We start from the raw sequence: 27334 nt of genomic DNA, 5'->3' as shown, positions 1-27334 counted from the left end.
TTTCGAGCATGCGCACTGGGATACCCCCACGGACGGCGCATGCGCAGTTAAAAAAAAACGTTGTTTACGTCGGGTCACAACGTATTTACATAAAACACGCCCCCATCACAGCCATTTGAATTCTTGATTCTTTGTGGATTAAAAAAAAAAAGGAAGTTACGGCGGCGTAGTGTATCTTAGATACGCTATGCCCGGCGCATAAATGTGCCGCTGTACGAGGATCTGCCCCTTTGTGTCTAGGTAAGTTGAACTTCAGTCAATGTGATGTTTTCTGGTTGTATTACAGTAAAACCTTGGATTACAAGCATAATTCGTTCCAGAAACATGCTTGTAATCCAAAGCACTTGTATATCAAAGCATTTTTTTTACAGGGTACAAAAGAGAAGAGAGGCACCTCTAAGGCCCCGTACACACGACCAAACATGTCTGCTGAAACTGGTCCCCGGGCCAGTTTCAGCAGACATGTTCGGTCGTGTGTAGGCCCGAGCGTGCAGGATTCCAGCAAACATTTGCCCGCCGGGCCTTTTCCCAGCGGGCAAATATTCCTGGACTTGTTTTAAAACAGTCCGCTGGAATCCTGTCCCCTCGGACATGTTCGGTCGTCTGTACAGACCTACCGTACATGTCCGAGCGCCCGCCATCCCTCGCATGCGTCGAATGACTTCGACGCATGCGTGGAAGCATTTAACTGGCACGTCGCCGCGGCATCGACGTGGCGACACCGCGGACACGCCCCGCGTATTGTTTACGCGCGGATTTCTGTACGATGGTTAGTACAGCCATCGTACAGAAAGCCCCGGGCAGACATGTACGGTGAAAACGGTCCGGCGGACCGGTTTCATCGTACATGTTTGCCCGTGTGTACACGGCCTTAGTGTAGCAATAAGTTGCTAAATGTTGTACCTTCATTAAATGTAACCATATTGCTACACTTAGAGGCTCCTCTCTTTTTTTTTTATACTCTTTTGTGACATGACGCTACTCTTATATCAAGACATCGCTTGTATATCAAGGCAAAATGTATTAAGAAATGTTGCTTGTCTTGCAAAACACTCTCCAACCAAGTTACTCTCAAACCAAGGTTTTACTGTATACTGTATGTGTTTGCTCTTGCTAGAAAATTCAATGCCACCAAGTAAAGTATACAGTGGGTAATGTGCAGACTGTAGATGCTCCCATTTTCCAGGCTGTACCAACATTTGTGAAGTTGTAGGCAGCTCATCTGCATAGGATCTTCCATGTTATTAGTGGCTGATTGCTATAACCTTATAAATCATATCAGAATTCAGAATGGCTGCCCTCACTGTGTACAGCCATTTTTATGAAAGTGTACCTGTCATCAACAAACAGTGATGCTTACAGTACAGTGCATCTGGAAGTATTCACAGCGCTTCACTTTTTCCACATTTTGTTATGTTAGAGCCTTATTCCAAAATGGGTTAAATTAATTATGTTCCTCCAAATTCTACAAACAATACCCCATAATGACAATGGATAAAAAGTTTGTTTGAAATCTTTGCAAATGTATTAAAAATAAAAAACAAAGAAAAATCACATGTACATAAGTATCCACAGCCTTTGCTTTATACTTTGTTGAAGCACCTTTGGCACCAATTACAGCCTCAAGTCTTTTTGAGTATGATGAAACAAGCTTGGCACACCTATTTGTGGGCAGTCCCTCCCATTCTTCTTTGCAGGACCTCTCAAGCTCCATCAGGTTGGATGGGGAGCGAGTCGGTGCACGGCCATTTTTAGATCTCTCCAGAGATGTTCAATCGGGTTCAAGTCTGGGCCACTCAAGGACTATCACAGAGTTGTCTCGTAGCCACTACTTGGTTATCTTGGCTGTGTGCTTAGGGTCATTGTCCTGTTGGAAGATGAACCTTCGCTCCAATCTGAGACCCAGAGGACTCTGGAGCAGGTTTTCATCAAGAATGTCTCTGTACATTGCTGCATTCACCTTCCCCTGATCCTGACTAGTCTCCCAGTTCCTGCTGCTGGAAAATCCCCACAGCATGATGCTGCCACCACCATGCTTCACTGTAGGGATGGTATTGGCCAGGTCATGAGTGGTGCCTGGTTTCCCCCAGACATGACGCTTGCCATTCAGGCCAAAGAGTTCAATCTTTGTTTTATCAGACCAGAGAATTTTGTTTCTGATGGTCTGAGAATTCTTCAGGTGCCCTTTGGCAAACTCCAAGTGGGCTGTCATGTGCCTTTTACTGAGAAGTGGCATCCATATGGCCACTCTACCAAACAGGCCTGATTAGTGGAGTGCTGCAAAGATGGTTGTTCTTCTGGAAGGTTCTCCTCTCTCCACAAGGAAACGCTAGAGCTCTGTCAGAGTGACCATCGGGTTCTTGGTCACCTCCCTGACTAAGGCCCTTCTCCCCCGATCGCTCAGTTTGGCCAGGCAGCACGCTCTAGGAAGGTTCCAAACTTCTTCCATTTACGGATGATGGAGGCCACTGTGCTCATTGGGACCTTCAATGCTGCATACATTTTTCTGTACCCTTCCTCAGATCTGTGCCTAGATACAATCCTGTCTCAGAGGTCTATAGACAATTCCTTGGACTTCATGGCTTGGTTTGTGCTCTGACATGCACTGTTAACTTTGGGACCTTATATAGACCGGTGTGTGTCTTTCCTAATCATGTCCAACCAACTGAATTTACCACAGATGGACTCCAATCAAGTTGTAGAAACATCTCAAGGATGATCAGTAGAAATAGGATGCACCCAAGCTCAATGTTGAGTGTCATGACAAAGGCTGTAAATACTTATGTACATGGGATCTTTTTTTTTGTATTTTTTTTTTATAAATTTGCAAAGATTTTAACCACTTCAATACAGGGCATTTTCACCCCCTTCCTGCCCAGACTAATTTTTAGTTTTCAGTACTGTTGCAATTTTAATGACAATTGCACGGTCATGCAACACTGTACCTAAATGAAATCTTTATGTTTTTTTTCCCCACAAATAGAGCTTTTGTTTGGTGGTATTTGATCACCTCTGCAGGTTTTAGTTTTTGCGCTATAAACAAAAGAAGATCGTCAATTTTGAAAAAAACACAATATTTTTTACTTTTTGATTTAATAAATATCATAATTTTTTCTTCAGTTTAGGCCAATATGTATTCTTCTACATATTTTTGGGTAAAAAAAATCGCAATAAGCATATATTGATTGGTTTGCACAAAAGTTATAGCATCTACAAAATAGGGGATAGATTTATGGCATTTTTATTTATTTAATTTTTTTTACTAGTAATGGTGGCGATCTGTGATTTTTTAATTGTGATTGTGACTGTGACATTGCGACGGACATATCGGACACTTTTGACACATTTTTGGGACCATTCACATTTATACAGCGATCATCGCTATAAAACTGCACTACTTACTGTGTAAATGTGACTGGCAGGGAAGGGGTTAACACTAGGGGCGATCAATGGGTTAAATATGTGTCCTAGGGAGTGATTCTAACTGTATGGGGTGGGGACTCACAAGTGGAGGAGACCGATCTGTGTTCCTCTGTACTGGGAACACACATCGGTCTCCTCTCCTCTGACAGGACGTGGATCTGTGTTTACACACACAGATCCACGGTCCTGCTGCGATCACGGGCAATCGCGAGTGCCCGGGGGTCATCGCGGCCGCCGAGCATGCGCACCGGGGTCCCGAGCGATGTGGCGGGCACGCGCGCACCCCCTAGATGCCTGGGGGTCATCACGGCTGCCGAGCATGCGTACTGGGTCCCGAGCGATGTGGCGGGCACGCACGCATCCCCTAGATGGTCGGGAAGCCCAGGACATCATATGACGCCCGCCCAGGATGGGAGATCCCTCCTGCAGATGTCATATGTACATGGGTGCAGGGCCGCCATCAGGGGGGTACAGGCAGTACACCTGTAAGAGGCCTGGATGGCAACCCCCCCTTTTTTTTATTTATTTTTTATAAAAAAAATATATTTTTTAATATATTTTTATTTTATTTTTTATTAAAGGGACAATTTTTTTTAGGGGTCCGGAGGTCCCCAGGTGCCCGGAGATCCCCAGGGCCCGGATGACAACACCCCTTTTTTTATAAAAAAAAAATATTTTTTCTATATATTTTTTTATTTCTTTTATTTTTATTTTTATATATATATTATTATTATTATTATTATTATTATTAAAGGGCCCAGAGCTCCCCAGGGCCCCGGATGGCAACCCCCCTTTTTTTTACAAAAAAATATATATTTTTTTATTTCTTTTTTTTTTCTTTTTTTTATATTTTTTATATTTTTTTTATTAAAGGGCTCAGATGTCCCCAGGGCCCCATGTTGCAAACCCCCCCTTTTTATTTTTTTTTTTTTAAATGTTTATTTTTTTCTTTTTGTTTATATATGGATGGCAACCCCCCTTCTTTTTTTTTATAAATGTTTATTTATTTTTTTGTATATATTTTTTTTATTTATTTTTTATTTAAGGGCCCAGAGTTTTTTTTTTTTTATTAAAGGGCCCAGAGGTCCCAGATGGCAACCCCCCTTTTTTTTGTAATTTATTTTTATATATATACCTACATTTTTATATATATACACATGGGCATCCACTCCATAGGGCAAGGGGGGGCAATTGACCCCCCCTGGAAAATCGAGAAGGTGTTGAAGAGTCTCGCGGCTGTGGGGTGTCTGAGCAGTCCCGGGCCAGATGTCACACAGACACAGCGAGCAGAGTGAAGCCACCTCCCCCTCCAGTGTTTTTGTGCTGTGCCCATGTCGTGCTGATGGCTGATCTGAGGTACTGAATGGGATGGGGGGGTCCGTCTGTGCTAAAGGGGGGGTTTGTACTGAATGAGGGTCCATCTGTGCTGAAGGGGGGTCTGTGCTTAATGGGGGGGCTCTGCTCCAGGGGGCCCATGCCTGAAGCTGTGTAAGGGGCCCCATAATTCCTGATGGCGGCCCTGCATGTGTGGGATGGGAAGTGGTTTTAAACAAAATTCTTTCACGCTGTCACTATGGGGTATTTTTTGTAGAATATTGAGGAAAATAATGAATTTAATCCACTTTGGAATAAGGCTGTAACATAACAAAATGTGGGGAAAAAATAAGCGATATGAATACTTTCCGGGTGCATTGTATGTACTACAACAAATCACACGGTACTAATCATGCCAGGATAGGAATTCCAGGCGTCAAATAGCCAACGGGCATAAAAATGTCATCTGGAGCCTTTCCTATTCATATGAATAGCTTTGTTTACTCTGCAAAACCCTGTGGAATATCTGATTGCTAAATAAATGAATTCAGTACATTTTCTGGTTCCGGCATTCTTTGTCAAAGGGGCTACTGTATTATATACAAACAGCCCAATAAGGCTGCAGAAACAAGAAAAACGATATGCTATTAAGCACAGCAGCCAATCAGATCAGTTGCTATGGATTACTTGCATTTGCGCGTTCTGAATCTTCTTCGCGCTGCCTTAGTAAATAGAAAAAAAAAATGGATTGCAGCATTTTGCATATTATTAATGCTGTTTGCACTACCTTAATAAATAATAAATGAGCCAGAAAGTGACGTCATTGAGTCAAAAGAAACAAACAAACCTTTTCATCGACCTCGACACAAAAAGGATGATTACATTTTGCGTAGGCAATGAATATATACCATTTGCACGGAAATCTGTCACAGTGTAGCTGTGCAGCCGTTAACTGCCTATCTGCTGTATTGTCAGTCTGTGTCCTCTTTATGTTCTTGAGCAAAGGGCTCTTAAAAATCAACGGATGAAGCGCTCATCTAATGTATTTTGCAGGCGTCAAGAGCTCCAGCAGTTGAGACTGTTGCAGAAAGAAGAGATGAAAGCCCAGAGTCAGCTGGAGCAACGAATGCAGAGGGAGAGGGAGATCATGTTCCGTCACATCGAGCAGGAGATCATAGTAAGAAGTGTCACAATACATAGATGTTGATGATGCTGGCGTGTTCCCATAGTAATCCCTGAATGGAGGATGTCAGGGTACCATCAAGGCCAGACTAGAAATGTTTACAGGAATCTGTTGCATTGTGTTAAACTGACAATAGGGAAGATCTGATATAGATGAGGGAAGTGCTTAGATGGTTTTACCCAAGGATCGAGAATCATTGCAGAGATTAGTCAGGGTTAAAGCTTAGGCCTGCATGTGTTCGGTGTTAGTGATCATTTTGCACTCCCAGGGAAAGAAGCAATATTATGAACGGGAGATTGAGGCCCTGGAGAGACAGATGGAGCAGACACGAGCACGGAGGGAGCAAGAGCACACCAACCGCCTGCGACAAGATGCACTACGTCTCCGAGCTCAGCACCAGAAGGAGAGGAGCAAGAAGAGGGCAGAGCTAAAGGACAAGGTGCAGGAGGTGAGACCGCTTTCAAAACATTTGTCTTTTGCTTTCCCGTTTCTACTGGGGGGAAAAAAAATAAAAATCTTAACATTAATTGTAACGCATAGTATTTGATGTGTTGTATAGCTTAACACACCATTGCTGCAAGAATCAACAGGAAAATCTGCTTGTCTCTTTCCTTAGTGCCTCTAGGTGCTTGTCTCATTTATAAATATGTCTAAAATAAGTTGTCTGTTTTCCACTTGGCAAATAATCCAATTATGTTTTAAATGTTCAAATCTGTATGTAAAGAAAGGACAGTTGTATCTAATTCTTATTGCTGTACAGGATTTATAGAGCGTCGCCAGTTTGTGCAGTGCTTTACAGAATAAGGGTAGATAGTACCATTACAATAGAATTCAAGACAAGATTAATTGCCATCTGGTCTTTTTTTTCATGGCTATGGATATGTTAGACATCAGTTCACTAAAGCACAATGCTTGTGTTGTTCAGTACTGTGCATTATATGTTACGTTTTATAAATAAAATGATATATTCAAACCGCTAAGGTTTTTAACATTATGCATTACGTAAGCTCATTCATACGCTGTGTTTTGGGGCTGGTGCAAGAATTGTGACCCCTTTTTTCAACTACAGTGCACCAAAAATGAAGACATGTGTATTGTGGTGCGCTGCAATGTGGGTGCATTGCCCGTTATTGTAATATTGTGTTGTGGTGCTATTCAAAATAAATATGGCAACCCAACGCATGGCAGTTCGTGTTTTACTGTGCGTGGTGGTAATGCGTGTTGCACCACGCATTCATACAATGCATAGATATGACTGGACCCTCAAAGTTTTATCTAATCGATCAGTTGAATTTACCATATATGTTGTAGAATATACATAGGTGTGTGCAAGGGGGGTGCCAGGTGTGCCTGGGCACACCCTAATCTTGGGGTTGGCAACCTGTCAATGGTGGGCAGGTGACAGGTTAACCGTAATCCTTCCTTGCCGGTCCTCAGAACCTGGATAGGAGAGGTAGCGGGGGTGGAATTTAGTGGGACCGATCTGCATTTTCCTCCTGCAGCAGCTGAAAGTAGGCTTCTACTCTTCTCCCTTTTGTCAACATTCAGCTGCCACAGGAGGAAAATATAAGGGGTCGGTACTAATATATGCCACCCCTCCGTTCCCTGTTCCTCTTCCCTCTGTTTCCTGGGTCCCCATGTGCTCCCCCTTTCTCCCATTGTTTCAGGATGGAGAGTGGGAATATGTTTTGGAGCTTTGGGGTGCACACCCTAATGCAATAGGCTGCGCACACCTATGAGAATATACATTTTTACTGTATTTTATATACACAAATTCTAATACTTGAATGGGTTTTTTGACACCTGTCAGCATACCTCCCAACTGTCCCTGATTTCGAGGGACTATCCCTGATTTGGAGCAATGTCCCTCTGTCCCTCATTCTCCTCATTTGTCCCTCATTTTGGTCTGATCGCTATAGTTGTATATAAAATACACTTTTTATCTATCAAAAAGTGTTTCCCAGCACTAAACTTTCATCTGATTTCTAAATTTCTGCATTTATAAATTCCAAAAGCCAATATAAAGGAATAGTAGTGGTAAAAAAAGCACTTGTGGGTTTAACCAATCTTATTGTTTTGTACAATTCTCCTTTAAGAGGGCGTGGCAAGGGGTGTGTCCTATGCCTGCATACTTTTGCCGATAGGTGTCCCTCATTCCCATCTCAGAAAGTTGGGAGGTATGCTGTCAGTAGCTAGCTAGGTTTAATGCATTCTCTAGAATCATAGATCAGTGTTTCCTAACCTTTTTTTAGTCAAGGCACCCTTTAAAATGATAGACAATCGCAAAGCTCCCTTTCAAATTATGAACAGTCTCGAGGCACCCCCTTCTACAATGTAAAAAATGATTCCAATAGCTTTACATATTGCAGCAATGTCCACAAATAGAACATCCAAAGTTAGAGGTGATTTATTCTTCCAAAGCAAATACACTTTGGCACACTGGTACTGATTAGTATTCCAATGTTTCTCTTCTCCCTCAATTTATCTCCATCAGTCAGCTAATGTGACCTCAGTGCTGAGGGAGAGAGACACAGGAGGGTCAAATAAGAAAGCAGTGGAGGCATCAGACATCCTCCTTATTAAAGTGGTTGTAAACCCTTTTATCTACAGGTAAGCCTAGATTAAGGCTTACCTGTAGGTGCTCAAAATATCTCCTCAACCTCCACGGTTGAAGAGATATTTACAATAATGATGGGCGCTGATGTCTACGGCGCATGCGTCCAAGACAACGGCGCAGGTGCACTTTAGAAACGGTGATCATACCGTTTCTAAAGGAGGTCATGCTGTGACTGGCGGCTCCTGCACTCATGTGCCCGCGTGACGTCATCGTGACTTCAGCCAATCACAGCACCGGAGCCGCGATACCTGGAAGTAACCCCCGGGAGAGACGTCGGCTGCAGGATTGGTGTACGAGGACAGTTGCGGAGGCTTCGATCGGAGGTGAGTATTACATAATGAGCTAGTATGCTATGCAAACTAGCTCATTATGCCTTTTTTTGTTATTTTTTTTTTTTAAGTGGGTTTACAACTTTAACTGATGTCATTGGTTTTTAGGATGCCAGTGTCTAGACAGTCAGAATGGTGCATAATAAAAACCTGTGGCTTTGTGTAACTAAAAGGCAGGCTTGATCCACCTGCTGGCTTGTATACAATTTTGGATACATTTTTAGGCATTTTTCCAAGGCACCCCTAAAGAAACTTTAGGCACCCCATGGTGTCTGGGCTTCCTGGTTAAAAAAGGCTGTCATAGATAAATATCAGATAAACGCTTACCAAAAGCTTCTCAAAGTACCGCAGAAGCTTTGGAGAATCGTTTTGATATGTTTTTAACTCACTCCCAATATAGACATTAGAAAGTGGTTAAAGACTTTGGCACCTGTTTAATGGTGGACAACAAAAATGGAGAAGGGCACATTAGCCTAGTGCATTACCAGTGGTACCATTTATGTTGTATTAAAACTTAAACACGGACAATTATAGTCACAAAGCCAAATGAGTGCAAGACAAATAACACAAACTAAAAGGCAACTCCAATTGTAGCCTCATTTTGTAGTTCTAGACAGGCACAAACAACAGCCAATGCAGAGCAGACACTGGTGCGTTTCAAGGGTAAACCCTCTTCCTCGGATTGCCCAAAGGTACCAGTTAGTGACATAGAGATGGATGCAAGAGGCCAAGCACCAATGACAGAGACCTAATTTCAGAAGAAACAATGGTATTCAGAAGGAAAATATAATAGTCCACTTATCCATGTGTCAAGCATGACACAGAAGGCTTCAGATTTACATTCCTCAGCAATGGCTGGGAAGATTTCCTACAGTTCACTTCAAAAGTTTAGGGCTTTTTATTTTACCAACCCCTCATTCATAGCCATATCTCTTCTCCTTAAATATACACTATATTACCAAAAGTATTAGGATGCCTCTGAATCTTAGTCCATATAATTCAATATTGAGTTGGCCCACTCTTTGCAGCTATAACAGCTTCAACTCTTCTGGGAAGTCTGTCCACAATGTGTAGGAGTGTGTCTATAGCATGGGTGCTCAACCTGTGGCTCTCCAGCTGTTGCGGAACTACAAGTCCCATCGTGCCTCTGCCTTTGGGGAACATGATTGTAACTGTCAGCGGCTTGCAATGCCTCATGGGACTTGTAGTTTCACAACAGCTAGAGAGCCACAGGTTGAGCACCCATGGTCTATAGGAATGTTTGACCATTCTTCCAGAAGCACATTTGTGAGGTCAGGCACTGGTGTGGATGAGAAGGCCTGGGCCGCAGTCTTCACTCTAATTCATCACAAAGGTGTTCTAACGGGTTGAGGTCAGGACTATGTGCAGCCCAGTCAAGTTCCCCCACCCCAAATTTGCTCATCCATGTCTTTATGGAGCCTGCTTTGTGCACTGGTCCAAATCATTAGGTGGAGGGGGGATTATGGCGTGGGATAGTTTTTTAGGGGATGGGCTTGGCCCCTTATTTCCAGTGAAGGGAACTCTTAAGGCTTCAGCATACCAAGGCATTTTGGACAATTTCACGCTCCCAACTTTGTGGGAACAGTTTGTGGATGGCCCCTTCCTGTTCCAACATGACTGAGCACCAGTGCACAAATAAGGTCAATAAAGACATGAATGAGCAATTTCTTACCTCAAACCGATATAGAACACCTTTGGGATGAATTAGAATGGAAACTGCAAGCAAGGCCTCCTTGTCCAACATCAGTGCCTGACCTCACAAATGCGATTTTGGAAAAATGGTCAAACATTCCCATAGACACACTCCCAAACCTTGTGGACAGCCTTCCCAGAAGAGTTGAAGCTGTTATAGCTGCAAAGGGTGGGCCAATTCAATATTAAACCCTTTGGGCTAAGAATAGGATGCCATTAAAGTTCATGTGCGTGTTATGGAAGGCGCCCCAATACTTTTGGTAATATAATGTATGTCAAGGATATTTAGAAGATCTTTCCATCAATATGCTGCTCTATACGTTTAGTTATATAATTGGCTACAGAAAAACATTCAGATGACAAAGCGAGAACAGATGTGTTTTCATTTTTACGCCGCGGTTCTTTAGATTACATGGCTTTTAATTAGTATATATCACGACATTCTTTTCCAAATGTTTTTTTATTAAGGTTATAAACCATGCAGAAATAAAACTGTACAATACAACCAGTATAACGCTATTTTGGGCTCAGATTATTATTCTAAACATCAGAAGACACATCCTCTGATGAGGAACTGCATGACCAGGGGCACTCTCATCTAAGACAAGGGGTCATCTCAGCCATGAATTGATCACGGTAGATGATCGTTATGTTTGAATAAACAGCACGCAAATGGGGAGGGGGCCAATGGTGGTCGACCACGGTCCTACATCACTCCTCAAATTACCAAAGGGTTTTATAAGTAGGAAAGAGGAGACGGGGTAGAAAAGGAAAGAGAAAAGGAAGAATAAAGGGGAAAGAGACAATGAGCCTCTGCTGGGGCACAAAGAGTTTAGTCCCAGATCTGACGAGGCTATCCCCGTCAGGTAGGTGATCCAGGGGTCCAAGGCTTTTTCTATTATCACCTTCTTTTTTTGGCACAAACTGTGGTGTAGGTAATAAGTATTACAATGACAGTGTCACTAAAAAGTGGGTCTACTCAGAGTGATGTTGTAGTTCAAGGTAGGGCTCGTGGACTGAAACGATCACTTCTTATATGTTTTGTTAATCCAACTGTGGACTGTTTATTAGATATTTACTGTACATGCAGCCAGTGACATCACTGGCGCATGGGCTCTGAAGGAACCGCCGGCCACGCCGTTCTTTCAGAGCCCTGTGCTGTGAACAGTGACATCATCCCGGCTCCGGCCAGTCACAGAGCCGAAGTCCGTGAACCCAGAAGCAAGACAGGTCAAAATGAATGCGGCCTCCAGCGATGACATTGCATCGCTGGAATGCTTATTTTGCAGATAAGTTTCACATAATGTGCTAGTATGCAATGCAAACTAGCACATAATGGCTTTAACTTGTAGGTAAGAGAAAAGAAAACGTTCAGGGGTTTACAACCGCTTTAATCACAATCTGCACAGCAGAGTGGCTTGTTGTCCTGTCAAGATCAGCAGGCAGCTTAACTCATTAAGAAGATACAGAAGTAGAATCCAATTAAATACAGTTGAATCTAGCTATAGACGATGCACATAATGGGTTTGGGTGGACACACCAAAACATTGAACCTGGATGCATCTGGCAGCACAATTATCCCACATATGTATGCAAGTGGAACATGAACTGCCCAGGTTTTTTTTTTTTTGTTCCCTATGTTACATGATAATTTTAGCTACAATTGGCTGATCTGAGCTCTTCTCTAATATTATTATCTAATATTATGAAGGGCATTAGGCTTGTTAGAATTGTCGGTGAGTTCGTGAGATGACCAAAAAACAACTGTTCTCTCACTAGGAGATGCTCTTTTTAGAGCAGCAGCAGGAGTTGAACGCAACACTACAAAAAGTGGTCAATGAACACAAGAAAAAGGTCATGAGTATTGAGCGAGAGAACCTCGGCAAAATTCACAGCCTCAAAAGTGGTAAGTGTGAAAAACTGGCCCAAAGGTGTGGAACTATCATACTTTTTTGTACTTGGTTATAAGTTTGTTGTATTCCAAGATGGGTTTCCAGAGTTATTAAATCCATTGCTGTTAGGTCTACAATCGTTTGATCAAAAATTGACTTCAGGGGTCCCTGAAGATCTGTAATTTCTGTTTTGTATACTGAGACTTGGTAGTATTTCCTATGCTTGAATTAACTGTAAAGATATTCCATTTAATAAATACAACTCAGATCCTCACTTCTAACTAGTCTGTACAGTAACATGAGACCTACACCCCCTCCCCTCTTTTCATAGTTATGTTTCCTGCTCTTCTGATCAAATATCATCAGGGAGTTAGCTTTCTGTAGGAGAAACCTTGCAATTCAATTTTTGATATTTGATAGCAGGGATAAGGGACGCTGCCCCCCAATCTTAATGAGGGGTGCCGGACGCATAGATTTCTATGAAGCACCTGAAGCTCTAATTGGCTGCAAAAAGGTTGGGTTCTGCGCCACAAGCCCACCCACTTGTAACATTAGCGAATCAATATTTGTTATTGTCTTCCAGCATCTCCTCCTGGCCAATCAGGACAGGAAGCGGGTAATAAGACCAGATTGGCCAGGAGGACAAGCTTGGGAAGTCACGACCTGGCGGGGGATTTCGTTTGCCCCCCCCCCCAAAAAAAATTAAGCACCAGCCCCCGCTGTCTGATATGAAGCATTTGTGGAAAAACAGTGGGGTAATGGTTTTGCTTAAGAGGGGAAAGCAGGAAAAGGCACTTCCTCTACTACAGAGGGTTCAAAAGTAGGGGTTACATTTTTAATCATCCTGAATAACCCCGATAACATAAAAGATGTTGTACAAGCAAAACCTAACAAACTAATTTGATTATTAGGTTTTTTATTGTTGTCATTTAATTATACAGAATGCTACAAAAGCCCAGCAGGATTGCTAGGAAATTTATAGTTGACTTCTCTTTTTTAACACGCGTTTAAACAAATTTTTATGCACATAAGCCTCAGTTCTGATTCATCCTCTTGATAAATGGAATACAGATTCCCCTTAACACATTAATCTCTGTAAACGAAAGGCCCGTACACACGATATGAAAGTCGGAAGTAAAATTTCATCCGATCTGCTGATTTTCGGATCGTGAGTATGGTGATTTCGACAGCCAATTTTGTTTTTCGTCCTACAAAAGCTGGATGTGCAGACTATAACATTTTTGTCGTACGTGAACTCTACTTTCGATTTTCGTTTAATTAGTACGGTTTTTGTACGGAAAAAATTGTAAGAGCAAGACTACGCATGCTCAGAAACAAAAGAATACATGCAAAACTATTCAACACATTACGTCACTTCTGAAGTTGTATTCTGTCGTACGAGAATTTTCATATGATGAGTAACCTCTTCACTTTCAACATGAGACTAGCACGCAACAAAAAACGGACGAACGGTCGTCTGAAAATCTGATTGTGTGTACGAGGCTTCAGATATACTTATTAGGGAAATAAAGGGTTTGATTCCTTCTTTAAGGTTACCCCTTTACCACGAGTGGCACAATCTATTCCTTTTCTCTTTAGGTTTTCATTGGTGTTCTTGTTTTTGTTGGATAAATTTGTCCTCTTTTCCTGTACTGTCTGACACCCTTCACATTGACAGAAGTGAGAGAAAATCTCGTCATTATTTACAAAATCTCTACATCAATTAAAACCAGGTGGTACTCATTAATCGTACTTTCTATAGTAAAAAAGTGGTGGTTTTAGTGGTGTATTTGTCTGTTTTAGGCTACTTTCGCACTGAGGCGCTTTGCAGCACCCTGAAAGAGCGCTGGCAGGACGGTAAAAAAAAGTCCTGCTAGACGCATCTTTGAGGCGCTGTAGGAGCGGTGTATACACTGAAATCAATGGGCAGCGCTGCTGCAGCTGCGCTTTGCGGGCGGTTTTAACCCTTTACGGACCCTAGCAGGGGTTAAAAGCACCCTGCTAGTGGCCGAATAGCACTGCAAAAACTACGGTAAAGTGCCACTAAAAATAGCCCCCACCGCTCCAGTGTGAAGGTAGCCTTAGGGCAGTGTTTCTCAACTCCAGTCCTCAAGGCACCCCAACAGGTCATGTTTTCAGGATTTCCCTCAGCTCAAACAGCTGTGGTAATTACTAAGGCAGTGAAAACACTGATCAAATCGCCTGTGCAAAATAATGGCAAGCCTGAAAACATAACTTGTTGGGGTTCCTTGAGGACTGGAGTTGAGAAACCCTGCCTTAGGGAGACTTTATATAGACCAGTTGGGATGGCAATAGAAAAATCTGATGGAAGTTTCGATCCCTCCCTATTTTAAATTATAAGAATTCCCTGTGTCCCTACTAGTGAAATTTGCATTCATGACTTCCCTTCTTCCCTGTGGAACACTGGGGAGATTTACTAAAACTGGTGCACACAGAATCTGGTGCAGCTCTGCACAGTAACCAATCAGGTTCAGGGTTTATTGTCAAAGCTTAATTAAACAAGCTGAAGTTAAAAGCCGATTGGTTACTATGCACAGCTGCACCAAATTCGGTGTGCGCCAGTTTTAGTAAATTGCCTCCACTGTAACCAGAGCCACAGAGCTTGCACCTTCATTATTAACAAGTCAGCTTCCATATTTCTATCCTCACAGCTTCTGTTAAAGCAGATCATGCAATATGTTCAAGAATCTTTGACAATGCTTTTAAAGTGTCTTTACCTCTTTCTTGTCATTTTTGTATTCCTTGTGGTATAAAGCCATGTTCTCCTTCATCAGTTTGGTAAGAGGATCTGCCTATTTACTTCCAGCTTAAAACTGAACTCCAAGGAAAGTCAAATCTTCCCTTGCAGTGGGGCTGCCTTTACACGTTAAATGCTGATCTAGGCCTAGGGGAACAGGAAAGGCAGTTCAGTTTCAGCAAAGTATTATTGGAATATATTCTGTTCTTCCTGTGAGACTTCATTCAAAGAGTCAACCCTCTCAGTACTGTCAGAGTACAACCAAATAGAAGCCCTCTGCTATAGGGTGTTCTTTTAGATCACCCAGTGAAAGATACTCCTTTGCAGTTCAAGATCTTCCAATGACACCACAGAATTGCCCCTAGTACTTTCTGTGTCCATCTATCCATCCTTATTAAAACCGTGACCATGAAAGTAGCCTTTCTTTTTGGCTATGGTAACAACTAAAATTATTTGAAACACTTGACGTTTTACAAAGATATTAAGCCTGCATCAGTTTTCTACAAAAGTAGGTTTTAAGACTTAAAATGTTTAACCACTTAAGACCCGGACCATTATGCAGGTTAAGGACCTTGCCCTTTTTGCAATTCGGCACTGCGTCGCTTTAACTGACAATTGCCGGTCGTGCGACGTGGCTCCCAAACAAAATTGGCATTGTTTTTTTCCCACAAATAGAGCTTTCTTTTGGTGGTATTTGATCACCTCTGTGGTTTTTATTTTTTGCGCTATAAACAAAAATAGAGCGACAATTTTTTAAAAAAAACAATATTTTTTACTTTTTGCTATAATAAATATCCCCCAAAAATATATATAAAAACATATTTTTTCCTCAGTTTAGGCCGATACGTATTCTTCTACCTTTTTTTTGTAAAAAAATCGCAATAAGTGTTTATCAATTGGTTTGCGCAAAATTTATAGCGTTTACAAAATAGGGGATAGTTTTATGGCATTTTTATTAATAATTTACTACTAATGGCGACGATCAGCAATTTTTTTCATGACTGCGACATTATGGCGGACACATCGGACAATTTTGACACATTTTTGGGACCATTGTCATTTTCACAGCGAAAAGTGCTATAAAAATGGACTGATTACTGTGAAAATGACAATTGCAGTTTAGGAGTTAACCACTAGGGGGCACTGAATGGGTTAAGTGTGACCTCATATGTGTTTCTAACTGTAGGGGGTCGGGGCTGGACGTGTGACGTCAGTGATCGTCTTTCCCTATATCAGGGAACAGACGATCACTGACATTGCCACAATGAAGAACGGGAAAGGTGTGTTTACACACACCTCTCCCCGTTCTTCAGCTCCGGATGACCGATCGCGGGACACTGGCAGCAATCGGGTCCTCGGGTCCCACGGACGCGCTCATGGAGCTTCGGACCGGGTCGCAAGCGCGCCGGCGTGCTCGCGACCCCACGGCTGGGCTTTAAAGAGACACGTACAGGTACGTGCTTGTGCCCAGCCGTGCCATTCTGCCGACGTATATCGGCGTGAAGGGGTCCTTAAGTGGTTAATGAATGTAAATGTTTTGGGCTAAGAGTCCTCTCTACTTTATGTGATAGTCATTGAGATGTGCATTATTTTCTCAGTTTTTCGCATTATGATAGAAGTTGGATGTTGCATCCCAAGGTCTTTTGGGTTACAATGAAACACAAAAAAAAGTTCTGTGTTTCATATCATAATTCATCTTTTTGTCATAAAGAGTAATAATTCTAAACAGTGCAGGCACCAATAATGCCTCGTACACACGACCGGTTTTCCTGGCAGGAAAACTGCCTTGAGAGCTTTTGGCCGGGAATCCCGACAGGAAAACCACCGGCGGGAAAAAAGAGAACGGTTTTTAAGCCGGCAGTTTCCCTATGAGGAAAACCTGTGGTGGAGCATACACACGGCGGGTTTCCCGACCAAAGCTCTCATGGCAGTTTTCCTATCGGGAAACCCGGCCGTGTGTATGGGGAAAAAGCTACCGAGCAGGTTCTCTGACTTTTTACCGCCGGGAAAACCGATCATGTGTACAAGGCATCAGTCCCAAAATCCATGAAACCAAATACTTATAAGCCTCCCTTTAGGCTCTCTACAGAGTAGTAACTTAGTACGCTTTCTAATTATTCAATAATTATTTTTGTCATCCCAAAGCAGTACAAGTTAGGAGGCATCTCTAGCAATGTTATTAGCTTCATTGTTTTGGTAGTTTCATCCTCATTTTAGAATTCATTTTGAAAGATTTTAGAAAAAGCACTCAAACAGGTTACTGAAATACCCATGTTAAAATCAGGTAAGGTTTTGCAAAAATAAAAAAATGTAGTCCATGCAATATAGAAGGTTTTCTGTTCTTAGTGATATTGTCTTTAAAGTAAGATTTTTTTCATGTCCTTGGCAGCTCGTGAGTCTGTCATTCTGAGACTGGAGGAACGCCATCTACAGGAGAAATATCAGCTTTTCCATCACCAGGTGGTTGAACAAAACACTCTGCAGAGGCAACAACTACGCAAAAGGCACGAGAAGGTAAGAGAAAATAGGGAGTATCATAAGCCATTACTAGTTGATATTAGTACATATGGTTTGTTTATGAAGCAAATTTTGATAATGAAGATTGCATTTTGATTTTTACAAGGCCTCTCTGCCTTGTCCAATCAGGGAACGCTTTGCAGCCATTCAGAAATGCAAAGCATTCTCTGAATGGCACCCATGGCCAACCTTCTGTGTTCAGAATACAGCAAGCTGGCCTCTCATGACAGGACCAGGAAGCAAGTGGAGATTAATGGCATAGCGGTGTCTACTTCTGTGATTTTCAGCATCCAGTGGCATCAGTCAGGTATGGTCTATGCATAGTTACCTTGGTCCAAGCTGGACCAATGAAACCTCATATAAATATCCATACCTGTAATTCTTTTTTTTTTAATGGCAACTTAAAGTTGAATATTAGTCAACTGTGTGTGCAGCCATTTGCCTTCAGTTCATCTTATGTATTTTAATGTTTGCTAAAGCAGTATGTGGGGAAAAAAAATGTTTCCTAACAATATGACTAACAATATAAACCTGTCAGGAAATGGAGCGGCTCAAACATTACCAAAGCATCTTGCTGGAAGAACTAAAGAGTCAGCAACAGCAGGAAAGATCCCGAGCGCAGAAATCTCAACGTGTAGAAGCCAGGAAACGCCAAACTATGTTCAAAGAGAGACTGAAGAGCCAAGGCATGAGTGTATCTGAGCAGAAAGAGAGGAACAAGCAGGTAAAATGTACAATACTATATATCCCTAAGATAGCATTTCCAAAGGGCCCTGTACTGGGAAATATCCCTGGATTGTAAAGAGCAAGGTCTTCTGTTCAATTGAAATACTGGGTTTAGCACAGAGAAGAGGACAATTCTGATCTGTGGTTATGGTGCCTGTTCAAATATTGCCACTTTAGAGTTAGTTATTATTCACTAGAATGATCATTGTGTTCAAATTAGAAAGAATGCCCCCCCCCCTTTTCTACAATGGGACTTTGAGCCCAGGTTCACACTGGGTACGATTTGCTTCGATTTGAGATGCGATTTCACATGTGAAATCGCATCTCAAATCGGCTGCATTTGCCGGCAATTGTACCGTCCTAATCGGTGCGACGACGCAGCTGCGGCGCTGCACCGATTTCAAAAAGTAGTTCCTGAACTACTTTTTGCGATTTCGGCCGCGATTTACATTGACATCTGTGCAGAAACCTGCACAGATGTCTCTCAAATCGCGGCCGAAATCGGGACTGCCAGCGGGAGTGAAGCGGTGCGAGTTCAGATGAACTCGCACGGCTTCACTCCTGCAGCCCAGTGTGAACCAGGCATGAGAGTAACAAAAGTTTGTATTGAAAAATGTTCAAAATTATTAAAAAGTTTAATTTTTACAAAATAGATTTACAAAAATAGAAAAAAAATATGAATTATCAAAAGTACAATGTACAACAAAAGAGGTATATATTACCACAACCTATAATTGCATAATGGTTGTTCAATATTGTTAAGCAATTCAATCAATCAAATCCGACATGTTTCGGAGCAGTTAAACTCCTTCCTCAGGAAATGATATTAGAGACATTCATAGAACTGCATATAATGATGGCTTATTAGGCAATGGATGGTAATATAGAAACAGTACTTACGATGTCCTCAATCCATGACCCTTACAGGCCAACCTTTATACTGTATGTGTTCAAATTAGGTGACAAGACCATATGTTAAGCATAGTACACGCTTTTAGTTTTTTTTTCTTTCCACCCAAAAAATGAAAGAACTCCAGTATCAGATAGTTAGTACAGCGCTCCCCCTGAGCTGTTCTGACAGGGGAATGGGATGAAATCCACCCCGCCAGCACACAGCGGTCAGCCATCTCAGCTATTAGATGCCGATTGGCAGATCTTTTTTGGTCATGCCCCTTTAACAGAAGCCAGACAGCTGCCAAACAAACAGGCCGAATGTCGGCTGGTTTCTATTAAACCGGCTGATACCGCCCGATATTCCGTTCATGTGTATAGCCCTTTAGTCTGCATTCTCCTGGACCTTTTTTTTTTTTAACAGAACATCAGGTCACAGCAGCAAAAGAAAAAAATAAAGAATTGGGAGATTTAGATGAGACAGAGCAACAAAAGGTACTTTTAACCGCTTGCCGACTGCCTTGTGTATATTTATGTTGGCAGAATGGCACGGGCAGGCAAAGCAATGTATATATACGTTGCTTTGAATCCTGCCCCCCTAGCCGGCACGTGTTTCCCCTCGGACTCGATGTCTACTGGTGTCCCGCGATTAGGTCACGGAACGGCAGAACGGGGGGATGCCTTTGTAAACAAGGCATCTCCCTGTTCTACCTTGTGACACAGCACTGATCGCCTGCTCCCTCTAATCAGGAGCAGCGATCAGTGACGTGTCACAGTAAGCCATGCCCCTAACAGAATCATTTACTAGGACACACTTAACACCTTCCCGCCCCCTAGTGGATAACCCCTTCAATGCCAGTCACATTTATACAGTAATCAGTGCATTTTTATAGCACTGATCGCTGTATAAATGTGAATGGTTACAAATGTTACAGGGGTGATAACCCTTCCCTATGCTATCCAAAAAGCTTAAAAATTGATTTTTTGGCTAGAGCTACACCTGTTCCGACTTAAAAAACAGATTCAACTTAAGAACAAACTTACAGTCCCTATCTTGTTTGTAACTCGGGGACCTCCTGTATAGCAAAAAGTATTTTTGTTTATAGCGCAAAAATTTTAACCGCAGAGGTGATCAAATACCATCAAAAGAAAGCTCTATTTGTGGGGAAAAAAGGACGTAAATTTTGTTTGGAAACCACGTCGCACGACCACGTAATTGTGAGTTAAAGCGACGCAGTGCCGAATCGCAAAAAGTGGCCTGGTCATTTGCCAGCAAACTGGTCCAGGGCTGATGTGGTTAAACAGAGTTTAGTGTCACTTTAGAGGTTACAAAAAACAGTTTGACGATATATGCAAATCTCAACCTGTACTGTATCTGCTTAACTCTTATACAGCAGTGGCAGACCATCCAAACTGGCACAGGGGCACCGCCCCCATAAGCCATGCGTCCGGCCCTTAATCTACATGCAGGGCACAGGGGCATGGATTACAATGTTTTTATTTATTTTTTTAAGCACTCGATTAGAGCTGGAGGCTCTTGTTGGCTTCAAAAAGTATGGTCTCGGGGCACAGAGCACTGCACCCTAAGCCCACCCAGTTGTGTAACAATAGCAAGTTAATATTCGCTATTGTCTTCCTGATTCTCCTACTGGCCAATCAGGAAGCGGGTCCTGAGGCTGGCTTGTGGCTTGTTTGCCCCCAACCCCCCCCCACACAATGGAGCAGAAGCCGGGACTGTTATAGAGTATATACCTCAGTTGGTATTGCCCAGGTTTGTGATAGGTTTACTTTAAAGCGGGGGTTCACCCAAAAAAAAAAAAATTAACATTACATTCAGGCGAGTTTTTAGAATGACAATCGGGGGTTTTTTTTTAAATCGTTGCCGTACATACCGTTTTATATGATCATAGTTGAAAGTGAGTTTTTGCACACTATATATACCACCTACCTACAAGTAAGAAGAAGCTATATATTTCTGCTCCACCTACTACCGCTGCACTTAAAGCGGGGGTTCACCCCAAAAAAAAATTTAACATTACATTCAGGCAAGTTTTTAGAATGACAATCGGGTGTTTTTTTTTAATCGTTGCCGTACATACCGTTTTATAGATATATGTTCACCGCGGCTTCCGGGTATAATCTGCGGGACTGGGCGTTTTTAATTGATTGACATGCTTCCGACCGTCGCATACAGCGCGTAACGAGTTGCGCAGGTGCCTTATAGAGCCGACTCGCAGTCCGGCTTCTTTTGGCAACTCGTGACGCGCTGTATGCGACGGTCGGAAGCATGTCAATCAATTAGGAACGCCCAGTCCCGTAGATTATACCCGGAAGCCGCGGTGAACATATATCTATAAAACGGTATGTACGGCAACGATTAAAAAAAAACACCCGATTGTCATTCTAAAAACTTGCCTGAATGTAATGTTAAAATTTATTTTGGGGTGAACCCCCGCTTTAAGTGCAGTGGTAGTAGGTGGAGCAGAAATATATAGCTTCTTCTTACTTGTAGGTAGGTGGTATATATAGTGTGCAAAAACTCACTTTCAACTATGAACATTACAGATAGCTAAATGCTACAAGGGTGAGACTTGATCATCTAAAGTTTGGAAACATTCATTTAGGAGAATGAACATAATATTAACTCATCTCTTATTTTCCTATGGATTATACCACAACAAAGGAATATGCTGCGTGTTTTTTAAATAGGATATATAAAATGTTTTGGATTTTTGTACTTACTGTCACATCCTTTACTCTCAGCCCAGACCGATGACCGTTTTCATCGGTTAACCGATGAAGCTGACTGATGGTCCGTCGCGCCTAAACACCATCGTTTAAAAAAACGATCGTGTCAGAACGCGGTGACATAAAACACGACGTCGTGCTGAAAAAAATGAAGTTCAATGCTTCCAAGCATGCGTCGACTTGATTCTGAGAATGCGTGGATTTTTAACCGTTGGTTGTGCCTACTAACAAATGTTTTTTTCCCATCGGTTAGGAATCCATCGGTTAAATTTAAAGCAAGTTGGCTTTTTTTTAACCGATGGTTAAATAACCTATGGGGCCCACACACGATCGGTTTTGACCGATGAAAACGGTTCATCAGACCGTTGTCCTCTGGTTAACCTATCGTGTGTATGAGGCCTAAGAGACACAGAGGGCTAGATTCACATAGATTAGCGGATCTTTAGATCCGCGTAATCTATGTGATTTACGATCCACCGGTGCACTTTTGCGAGGCTAGTGCAGTATTCACAAAGCACTTACCTCGAAACTTGCACCGGCGGATCGTAACTCCCCCGGCGGAATGCAAATTTCGCGGCTAGGGGGAGTGTACAATTTAAATCAGGCGCGTTCCCGCGCCGATTTAACTGCGCATGCGCCACCGGCGAAATTTCCCAGTGCGCATGCTCCAAATGACGTCGCTTCGGCGGCTACGTAAATTTCGACCATCCGTATTCCCGATCGACTTACGCAAACAACGTAAAAATTTCAATCTCGGCGCGGGAACGACGGCCATACTTAACATTAGCTACCCCTCATATAGCAGGGGTAACTATCCGCCGGAAAAAGCCGAACGCAAACGACGTAAAAAAAAGCGACGGGCGGGCGTTCAGACTTGAATCGGCGGTTCTCCTCATTTGCATATCCAACGCGTAAAAAAACGCGACGACACCTAGCGGCCGGCGGTAGATTGCAGCCTAAGATCCGACTGGTGTAAGTCACTTACACCAGATGGATCTAAGGGAGATCTATGCGGAACTGATTCTTATGAATCAGTCGCATAGATCCGACCGTCGGATCTCAGAGATACGACGGCGGATCAGGAGATCCGCTGTCGTATCTCTTCATGAATCTGGCCCAGAAAGTCTTAAACTTTTGAGTTATACTGTCCTTTACAGAAGATTTAGACGTTGGCAAACTATAGGCCAGCCCAGAATAACCCCATATAGTGGGAAAGCAGTACCAAGAACATAATCATAGACGCAGAAGTGCAAAACCACCCTAATGGAGGGAATCAACCATTGATACAAAACATTTGATCACATGAGAACTTGTTTAAGTGCTTCAGGTCCAAAATCCACACATCCCCATTTGACTTTGGCTGCATGAACAGGGCCAATGACCACAAGTGGTCCAGTGCAGCAAATAAGGCTACACTTTTGACAGGTGCAGTAGGCACTTTTGAAAGTATGAAACATGCACGAGGCAAGACACAAAACTTCAGCTTGCAGCTTCTGGACAAAAGGTTTTAGGCCCATACATCAGAGATATCTCGGATCCATATGGCCGTGAAGGCCACCAAGCTTTCCCTAACTAGCAAGAAGTTGCCACTTCATTCTTAAAGTTTGTTGCCCAACTTGGTGGGCTTGGGGCTACAGGAATTTTTGCCAAAAGAACATTTTCTGTTTCACCCCTGAAAAGAACGGAAGGGAACTCTTCTTGGTTTCAGACAAAGGTGGCTTTTGCTCTTTTGAGGTATGAGAGTGCTTCTGATTTCCTTTCGTGATCTTCTGGATAAACAAATCCAGACACTTACCCTCAAGATGCATGCTTTCCAACTGCTTCTTGCAGGGGAGCTCAGCTGACCAGCATTAAAGCGGTAGCGCTCACTTAATGTGCAGTGAGAGAGTTGGAGAGAATCTCCCAAGCCAAAAGTGCAACACTTCAGGAAAGAGAGCCAGGCATTGTCTGGCTGATTTACTGGTCTGAAAGGATCCAGATTTTTTAACAATATGCTTTGCCCATACCAGCAGTGTCTTACAAACCCCCACTTATAAAAAAAAAAAAAAAAAAACAGGATGCATGTCCACACTGGCCAAGGAAAGGAACGTGTTAAAAAAGGACTCAGTTTTTTGTTTGTTTGTAGGGTTCTTTAACACCAACACATCATCCACCAGCAGAGTCAGGGTCTCATTTAAGTAAGACTTTGCAGGGTCCACAGTAAGGGCTGCCCACTATTTGTGGAAATTGTCTTCTATTAAGTATTGTTGCGCAAAACACTTCGGGGATGCAAATACCTTGTTTGGATGGGCCCAGTCCTTATGTAGGCCTTTTTGAAATGAGAAAGCAACACAAATTACTTGGTTTGGTGCTTTTTAAGGCTACATTGTAGATACATAAGGCCCTGAAGGTTCCGATCACTACAGTTTAAGGGCCAGATTCACAAAAGAGATACGACGGCGTATCTCCTGATACGCCGTCGTATCTCTGAGATACGATTGTCGTATCTATGCGCCCGATTCATAGAATCAGGTTACGCATAGATAGCCCTAAGATCCGACAGGTGTAAGTGACTTACACCGTCGGATTTTAGGCTGCAATTCTAGGCCGGCCGCTAGGTGCCGATTCTATTGCGGTCGGCGTAGAATATGTAAATGACTAGTTACGCCGATTCACGAACGTCCGATTTGCCCGTCGCTGTAAATTTACGCCGTTTCTGTAGAGCTACACCGCGTAAAACTAAAGCTGCCCTCTAGGTGGTCTAGCCAATGTTAAGTATGGCCGTCGTTCCCGCGTCGAAATTTGAAATTTCACGTCGTTTGCTTAAGTCGTCCGTGAATGGCGCTGGACGCCATTTACGTTAACGTCAAAACCAATGATGTCCTTGCGACGTCATTTAGCGCAATGCACGTCGGGAAATTTTAGGGACGGAGCATGCGCAGTAAATTCGGCGCGGGAACGCGCCTAATTTAAATGGTCCCCCGCCCCATTTGAATTAGGCGGGCTTGCGCCGGGCGGATTTACGCTACGCCGCGGCAAGTTTACAGGCAAGTGCTTTGTGAATCAAGCACTTACGCTGAAAACTTGCGGCGGTGTAACAACGCCGCCGCAGCGTAGGGCGATTCTACGTGAATCTGGCCCTAAGTTTTTTAATACCACCTCTGAAAACATTCACTGTAGACTATTGGGATGGAGACACATGAGATGCCTGGGTTCTAACTCAGAGTATTTGTCTGCCCCAGAGAAAACGGCTTCCTTGAACCATGCCTCCTTAGCCAACCTTAAAAAAGTAGAGAGAGATAGGTACATCAACGTTTGACACAAGCAAAAAAAGACACAAGCAAAAAAAAAAAAAAAACAACAATTAAGGCAAAGCTCTGAGTGGGAGGGGTTATGTGGGTAGTGGGGAGGTGGAGAATAACCCAGTAGCCAAAAAATGTACTCTCCTGTATCCTGTGATGTACAAATAAAGAAACTGAGGCATGCTGTTTGGCAGTGTCTAATCCTTCTGTAGGCGGCCGTATAATCCAAAAGTCTCTGAATTCATGTGTCCCTCAATAAAAAAAAATAAAAATGTTTTTCTTTGTTTTTAAGGTTAAAAGCACACTTTTTTGTGTACTAGAATAATGTCTTTTTACATTTTTAAACTTCTAGTTTCAGCAGCAAGAGGTTGCCCGGCAGAAAGAAGAGACCCAAAAGCAGCAGCAGAGACAGGAACAGGAACTGCAGAAGTTCAAAGAACATCTAGAAGAGACATTTAAGGAACTGACACAGATACAAGTAAGATCTGCTTATTCTTTTTATTAGTCTCCAAAGCTTTCTTAAAACTGTAACTTTTCAAGAATTTTTGTTTGGGACATTTTAATAGCATTCAGTCTGCAAGCATGTAGTGTTGCCAAGCTTAACAACTGATGTGAGATTTTTACAAATATTAGATATTCCTGCAAGAACTTGTAAAGTTATCTCTTAATTACTTATTTAAGTATATTAGCAAATGTGTGCCTGTTCATGAGTGTAGAAATGTTGGATGTGGTTTTAATATTCTATGACCAGTTCATTCAGCAGGGAATACATGATCAGATTGGAGAATGAAATAGATGTCACTTTTGTGAGATCTGTGTCCAAAAATTGTTTTATGGCATGTAACATGCAGAACTTTCCAGACGCCTCTCTGATCTCCCATATTTAGGTCTGAAAAGGTGCAAACCCTTTCCTTTTTTTGGCCCTGGACAGACTAGAAGGTAATCTTGACTTTTGTCCATTTACATTCAGCTGCCCACAGGTTATCATGGAGCTTCTAAATAAGGCTGACTGGAAAACTAACAGGCAGACCTGATAAGATTGCCCATGTGAAATGGGCCTTAAAGTGGTTTTAAGGGCAAAGGTCTTCTTTTTTTTTTCTTTTATCTTAAAGCAGTATTAAACCCAAAAACAAACCTTTAACATATTGCAGCTTACCAATTCATAGATGTGATGGCTGTTTTAGTTTCCTTTTTTTAGGCTTTTTTTTCTCTATTTTCATCTGGTGATCTAGCTAGTAGATCTGTTAACAGAAAAGCTCTCTTGCAGTTGCAGTAAAAAAAAAAATAGGATTTTTGTACTCACCGTAAAATCCATTTCTCTGAGTTCATAGACGGACACAGCCTTCATTGACATTAGGGTTATGCTTCTTCCTACCAGGAGATTTAGGCAGAATTTAACAGCACTTAAAGTGTTAAAACCTTTCCTTCGTGTCGCTCCTCCCAGGGGGCGTGGCTCCCCTAGGCATAACCCACACCCTGCTCTAGGAGTCTCAGTCCGTAACAAGCAGTACAAACCAAGGAGGGGTGGGTGTTGTGTCCGTCTATGAACTCTGAGAAATGGATTTTACGGTGAGTACAAAAATCCTATTTTCTCATCCGTTCATAGACGGACACAGCCTTCATTGACATTAGGGACGTCCCCAAGCAGTGTCAAACAATTCGAGGAGTGGGAAAGTAACACAGCAAACCAGGTTACACCCCAAACAAAAACCGGAGTTGCTCAACGGAGAAACTCCAATCATAAACTGCCGCCCGTAACACCTGCGGCTGAAGGAGGCATCAAAAGATGCACACACATCCACCTCGCAAAACGTTTGAAAAATAATGGATAGACGACCAGGATGCATCCTAACACCGCTGTAACACAGAGGCATGATGCCGGAAAGCCCAAGAGGCCCCGATCGCCCTGGTCGAATGCGCCATAACCCGAAAGGGGGGCGCG

At 42.6% G+C, this 27334-nt stretch overlaps 1 protein-coding gene across 1 annotated transcript in view; it reads left to right on the top strand.

Annotated features, from left to right (window-relative positions):
• LOC120933008 (serine/threonine-protein kinase 10-like) overlaps positions 1-27334 on the top strand; it is a 112327-nt gene that overhangs the window by 65159 nt on the left and 19834 nt on the right. Inside the window, exons 11-16 of the mRNA XM_040345935.1 lie at positions 5791-5914; positions 6189-6368; positions 12359-12485; positions 17619-17743; positions 18285-18470; positions 25745-25870. Coding sequence (XP_040201869.1) covers positions 5791-5914; positions 6189-6368; positions 12359-12485; positions 17619-17743; positions 18285-18470; positions 25745-25870 — 868 coding nt within the window. The remainder of the gene's footprint in view (positions 1-5790; positions 5915-6188; positions 6369-12358; positions 12486-17618; positions 17744-18284; positions 18471-25744; positions 25871-27334) is intronic.

The sequence above is a fragment of the Rana temporaria genome, chromosome 3, assembly GCF_905171775.1.
Source record: "Rana temporaria chromosome 3, aRanTem1.1, whole genome shotgun sequence".
NCBI lineage: Eukaryota > Metazoa > Chordata > Amphibia > Anura > Ranidae > Rana > Rana temporaria.
Note: the sequence above shows the minus strand (reverse complement) of the source record. Positions and strands in the feature narration are given on the sequence as shown.